Source organism: Hippichthys cyanospilos, chromosome 9 (genome assembly GCF_059441005.1).
Source record: "Hippichthys cyanospilos isolate Australia breed blue-spotted pipefish chromosome 9, RoL_Hcya_1.0, whole genome shotgun sequence".
Lineage (NCBI taxonomy): Eukaryota > Metazoa > Chordata > Actinopteri > Syngnathiformes > Syngnathidae > Hippichthys > Hippichthys cyanospilos.
In genome coordinates, this window is record NC_142377.1 from 8,590,986 (window position 1) to 8,597,525 (window position 6,540).

Genomic DNA, 6,540 nt, shown 5'->3' on the forward strand with positions numbered 1-6,540 from the left:
GGATATCTGAAACACACTTCATTTAACCCCCAACAAATAAATAACTTATGTATATGAACACAAGAAAATATGAGGATTTTACCAAGATGAAATTTACTCTGTTTTACTATAGTTTTTACATTGTCGCCAAACTGTTGACGCGTGCTATATGTGGTACCATGAGTACACCAGAATTTGACCCTAAATTTAAGGGTGTGTCCTATTCACAGGATGGTCTTATATTTGGGGAATTTTGGGGGGTATTATTATTGTTATTATTATTTTTTTTTAGTTTTAGGGTTGATGGTTACATGTAGTTTGTTGAGGAGAACGGCGTCTGTGGTGCTGTTGCCTCCTGGTTTTGCTGCCTTCCAGAATTGTTTCTGTGCTGAGTATCTGTTCATGGGACATAGTTTGAAAAGGCAATCTGGAGACAAGGGACAAAATAAAGCAAACCCGCATTAGCTACTAGAAGTTATTTGCGTGCACCTAAAAAGTATCCTCATAAAAACTTTGAACTTAATCTCTCCCGAGGACAGTTGGACTCAAACGTTATTACTGCATTGAAAAGAAACAAAAAGAGGCCACTACTGTGGACATATATTGAGTCTCAGAAGGCTACAACTGTCAATGGCATTGGACGAGTTAACTTTTTCGCTGCCAGCCCAGTAAAAATAAATGCTTGACGTCAACAGCCGTCAATGGCAGTGAATGAGTTTTAGAAAACGTTCCAGCCTGCAAAACCTTACCTCTAAATTTCTTGGGTGGGTTGTTAAGGTCACCTGTGTCAGGTTGAACCACGCAGCGGTCATCCACAAGTCTAAGGAAGCAATTCCCAAAATAAACATTTCATCAATCGCATAAATGAACTTGCGATCTCAAATCCCGACTCCAGCAGTCAAGTTTTCTGTGCCACCATAAACTAATCTGTGACTGCACTTTCCTGAAATTTTACTCGTACAACAAAGGTCTCTTTGAGAGTTCTATTAATAAATGCAGTGCGAGTGAATGAGAGGAACCCTGAGGGAGTAAATGTTAAACATTTCCTTGTATTGAGCATTAACAGCGTCATTGATTTGAAGTCTAATTTTTACTAAGCTATGGTAGGCAATGATTTGAAATGAGACTGAGTTGCAGAATTCTACTGATCGGCACCATAGGTTCCTTGTATTATTATTTGTCATACGCAGCACTGTGATGTAAATATTTCTGACTCAAATGTGTACTTTGATTAGTAATTAAGAATTGAACGATTATTGGAAAAAAAATTATTTACAGTAGAAAACTATGGGAACAACGGTATTTATTTGGTTAAGATTTCATTTCACTTTTAAAGACATACTGATGATGCATACTGGATGCCTCCCTGAACCTTTTGTTGGAATTTTGAAACACAGAAAAAAAACTTTGACTCTGAAAAATTATTCTATAAACATATGCTTTGACACATTTAAAAAAAGTTAAGGGTTTGAAATTGTATTTTTTATTTTTTTGTATAAGTTTGATGTCTCTCTTTCAATGAAAATGAACATCAGCTCCAAATATTGGTTGTTAGTCTCCTTGACTACCAATAATCTATATCAGCCCTGAAAAAAAAAATATTTGTCTCTCTCTAATTAGCGTAATATTAAAAAGCATCAGACACAAAATCCTCTGTATACCTACACACACACACAAACATATATAGTAACATATGCAGTAATGTGAATTTGTATAGCCCGTGTAAGATTATACGCATTATTAAATAAAAAAAAAAACTTTCCACCATCCATTATTTATATGACTGCCCTTTGACATTCAACCATAATTTAAGGGGGGAAAAATATGCCTCTCAATGGCTATTTTGGGGTTCAATTGTACTAATATTGTATATGATATACGGATGAATATATACTGTACTTGACAGCAAGCCATTTCATGTTGATGAGAAAAGATCCGCCTTTATTATTTATTGTTATATTATTTTACATAAAGGATCTATAAAGTATCTACTGTATTTCCTGACCTATCTTAGAGGCTTCAGGAGAACAATTTCAAGAACCCTAAAGTCAAAAATGTGAACATAAGAAGTTCTAGACTTACCCTAAGGTGCTAATAAATCCACTGGTGGAGCCCTCTGCATATAGGGAACAAATGTCCCCAATATGGAGGAAACTGGACATCTTGTCCGACATAGCGCCTCACACGTAAAACCTAAAAATTAGCAGCAAAAGCAGGTGATCACAATGAAATGACTTAGGAGGTAACCAGGTGAAACATTTTGCAGCAAAGAAGTGTCATTTGTAAATGATGCACGTTGTGTGTGGCGTGTCTCTCTACACGCATACGAGAGCACGTCCATCGTTTGTCGTTGAATGACTCCTTTACATTTGTTAGCATTATATGAGTAATTCCTCAGCAGATTCACTGTAGCCGTATTATGGACCCTCCACAAACATTAGCTTTGCATTATTACCCCAATTTAAAGGCTTGCGCTGGATTTGATATGATTCTTTAAGGACGTATAAGCTAACCCAAATTAATCCATTAAAATCACCATCTATCACTATCATTTTGGTTTCAGAATATATTTGTAGTTTGTTCAAATGAGCTATTATCGTCAAGTATGCAAGTAAAACTTTAGTATGGCACTGATGTTAAAAATGCATTTGTGATTTTACCTTAACATGTCTCACTCCAGGAAGAGAGCAGCCTCTAGTAATTAGCATTATACGGTTTTCCCTCACTACATCATGGTTTGGTGATTGCGGCTTCACTCTTTTGCGGATTTTCATCCGTGACCAGAACTTTGCAGGCTTACCTTGCTATTTTTCTTCCTTTTATGTCAGACCAATAAAAACACAACAATTTTGAGTATTATATTTATGCAAAAAAAAAAAAAAAAAAAAAAACAACAAACTCATTCAAACTCTTTTTGGGAGGTTTTTTTTTTTTCATTTATGACCATAACTTTATAACTAGTTTACCTCACTATTTGTCTTGGTAATTTTTCCTCCTTCTAAGTCTGACCAAACAAATATATATATATATATATATATATATATATATATATATATATATATATATATATATATATATATATATATATATATATATATATATATATATATATACATATATATATAAAAATTTGGAAACCGTAGCAGAAGAAAAAAAAGTCTATTTTTTGCGGGTATTTTTAGGAGCGTAACCCCCGCGATAAACGAGGGTTTACTCCCACAAGCAACAGCCACAAAAAGTGACACAAATGTCACATTCGTGATGCAACTTCCTAGTTTTCCATATTATATTCCATATTATATGATCTTATATTATATGATCGGTGGCTCCAATACAGAGTCCGATTAAAATTAATGTCGGGCCTCTATTTCAACCCACTTTCTATTGCCTGTAGTTTAAAAAAATGTGTCGAAGATGCGAATCGGAGCACGGTCTACTTGGATGCTGAAAGCTCAACAAGCACTCAATTGAAATTACCTGCCCAAAATGAAGTAAGGGCAGCAAAGCAGCGAAAGACGTTATTCAGGTCAGCACAGGATCAATTCCACCCTTGCTATCCTCGGTTAAGTCCCCATGGTGCTCAAGTCCAGGTAAGGAGTGAAACGGCGTTGGTTCTTCTTCAGCTACAATCGGCTTGCACTCCTCCACATGTCACTGACGGCCCGCCCCTTTCCAGGCTATTTATACTGCCGCGTTGCTTCACGGGAAGTGTGGTTCTTTAACGCCATGTCGCTGAAATGTGAAACAAAAGGACATTTCGGAATGTTTGTGGATGATATAAACACCAGAACGCGAGGCACTTCAACAAATGACAACACTTTTGTTGAGCACCATCAACTAAGTAACTGAATAAAATGACATCGAGGACTTTGTTTACTGATTGAGATTGAAGATTTTTGCAACATTTAACACTCTCAGGCTAAAATTTCGTTTTTTTTTGTTTACTAATAAGTAAAAAAAAAAGGCTCATAAAATATTTCCCTGAAATACTTAAGGGATCCTCATGTCATTGTTGCAAATCTGCAACGCCTGCCCAGAGTGGATTAAAAACAAATGTCAGTGGTGAAATATTTTAGATTATATTTATATGTTTGTCTTATCTCAGAACCACAGAGGAACACAACACTGACAGGGTTCAAATTCAACAAAATCGTGGAAAAACAAGCCATAAAAGCTGCGATCGGATCCCGGTGCTTCCAAAGCTCATCTTTTTGTATTCAATGTCACAAACAGAAACACACGTTGTGGTGTTTAAAAGGTATCAAGCTGCGCATGTTAACCAATGTAGCCGATTAATTACCCTCACTTCTGAACGCTCTTCTTTTTGCTTGAAAAAAACATGTTCATGATGTCAGATTCAGTAGCGCCAAATTTGAGTGATCTGGTTTATTTGTAGCTGACCCGTTGAAATCCCAGTGTGGTACCCTTCGCTGTAACTGGAACACACTCCTCTATAAACAGAGGTACAGCAGATGACTCAAAAGTGAAAGTAGCGTGTGGGTGAACCCAATTCTGATATTCGGCAAAATCATTCTCCAAAGCCGGTGGTCCAGAACCATCCTGCATGTTTTTGATATTTCTGTCTTCCAACACGTTTGATTCAAATCCATCATGATCATTTGAATCATGTGTGTTGGAGGATGGAAATATCAAAAACAACCTTGGTCTATAGATTTTTGAATCATCTAAGCTACCCAACTAAGTCCTAATGTCCTCGGTCGAGGACATTCTGGCCTTTCCAATGATACCTTATGTTTTTTTGGGTTATGATTCATTTCGCTGTTTTGCGAAGATGAAATGGACGCAAAAGAAAAGGTTTAGAGGACTACTTGATTCATTAAAAAAACGTATCTCATCTTTAAATCATTTAATCAGAAAGAAACAACGCGTGAAAATATGTTCAGTTTTTTGACCTAAAATATCAGAAGTAGAATTCAACCATTAAGTGAAAATAGGCCGCTAATCTTGTTGAATCATACTTGAATCAACTTGCACTGTTTTGTCACAGTGAATCATGCACGGATTTATGACATCGCCATATCTGAGGTAATAACCCATCTGCCACAAGTATTTCCAGGCTTTTGCCACATTTGACATTAAGTGATGTTGACTACAGATCACAGAGTACTCCGTTGTCATGGTTACAGTGTACAGAAGACTGGCTGCCTCTGACTATAAAGAAGGGAAATGGACAAACTGTTTTAAAAGAAACTGCTGGCATGTTTCATCATAATCGTAATTCTGAAGTGATAATACATACACTAATATATATTTATATATATAGATCTCATTTTTTTTATCTCTATGCTTTGTGTATGCTTGTTAGACCTGTTTTTATGCATTGGGCTTCATGTGCTTGGGTTTTTATGGGTTGGAACATAAAGGTCAATCACACCCTTGAGTGGACACTGGTTGGCAGTTATTGTGTTTGGCGTAACCTGATAGGCTTCTATCGTGGGTGGGAGGGCACATTTTGGAACAGAAAAAGGCCTGAAGATGGAAGAGCATGTGAGGTGTTGTCAGTCCAATAAATGAGAATTTTTTGTGTTTACAGAGCCCAGACATTTAATTCCAGGCCCTCATTTACATATTTTTCTTTCAAATATTTAGGTCATTGAGGCTCTTAAAATAGTTTTCTATACAAATAAATAAATAAATGATTACCAAATAAATAAAGTGCCTGGGATTGAATACCTCAATTTTCTCAAGCCGCTTATCCTCACTATGGTCGCTGGCATGGTAGGAGGGCCTATTCCAGCAGACTATTGAAAGATGAATAAAAGCTCATCTTTGAGATTGAATGAGTTCAATTAAAAAAAAAAAAAAAAACACCGCAGGCTGATTCAGCAAGAGTGATGCATTCTCTGTTGGGAGCTTGCTTACCACAGAAGCAGCTCAAGTTTAGGCTACCACATCAATGCAAAGCACCCAGCCTTGACTGCAGCCACAGCAATATACAGTAATGTAACAATTATTTGACAACTGATGAAAAGAAAACAGCACCATTCCTCCTGATGTTCAAAACTAAAGATTGCATGAAATATTGTTATTAGTGATTCACTGACTGCAATATAAGTTTTAAAAAAAAGTTTTCACTGGGCTAGCAATGAGCAAGTGAAAGCCTACTTTCTTGCACACAGAGACTTTGCATGCAAGAAAACACACAGGAGACAGGGTGTTGCTAAAAAAGTAACAACCATTAGTGTGGGTGTACAGCTTTGTGAGACTCAACCCTGTGCGTGCATTACAGTGAATATCCTCATGAGCATGTCAGACCTTCCCCAGGCAGCCATGTGTGGGCAGAGTGGTTGGCAGTCTTCTTGTCTGCATCTCTGATGGGTCTTTGTTTTGACCATGTTTGCAAACTAATTCTTGCTAGCAATCAGGTGACGCATTAGCATCTTTGCGTGTTTGTCCAAATCTGGCAATGTTTGGATGCTTAAAGTCGAAAATCAGGATTTTTACTCAACAAGACCATAAAGGGTGTGATTGCTTTTACTTCTATTCTGGATCTGGGACGGTGACCTACTAAGTCATAGCGCCACTGGGAAAAAACAACCA

The 6,540-nt window shown here is 36.9% G+C and overlaps 1 protein-coding gene across 7 annotated transcripts in view; it reads right to left on the bottom strand.

The window, feature by feature from the left end:
* Nucleotides 1-3,598, bottom strand: part of itpr1b (inositol 1,4,5-trisphosphate receptor, type 1b) — a 68,544-nt gene extending 64,946 nt beyond the window's left edge. For all 7 annotated transcript variants that reach the window (XM_088422633.1, XM_088422636.1, XM_088422632.1 and 4 more), the window contains exons 1-4: nucleotides 3,457-3,598; nucleotides 2,062-2,172; nucleotides 729-799; nucleotides 291-406 (exon numbers count right to left, since the gene is read on the bottom strand). In XM_088422633.1, the coding sequence (XP_088278759.1) occupies nucleotides 291-406; nucleotides 729-799; nucleotides 2,062-2,153 (279 nt within the window). In that variant the 5' untranslated portion in view covers nucleotides 2,154-2,172; nucleotides 3,457-3,598. The remainder of the gene's footprint in view (nucleotides 1-290; nucleotides 407-728; nucleotides 800-2,061; nucleotides 2,173-3,456) is intronic.
* Between the last annotated feature and the right edge of the window lie 2,942 nt (nucleotides 3,599-6,540).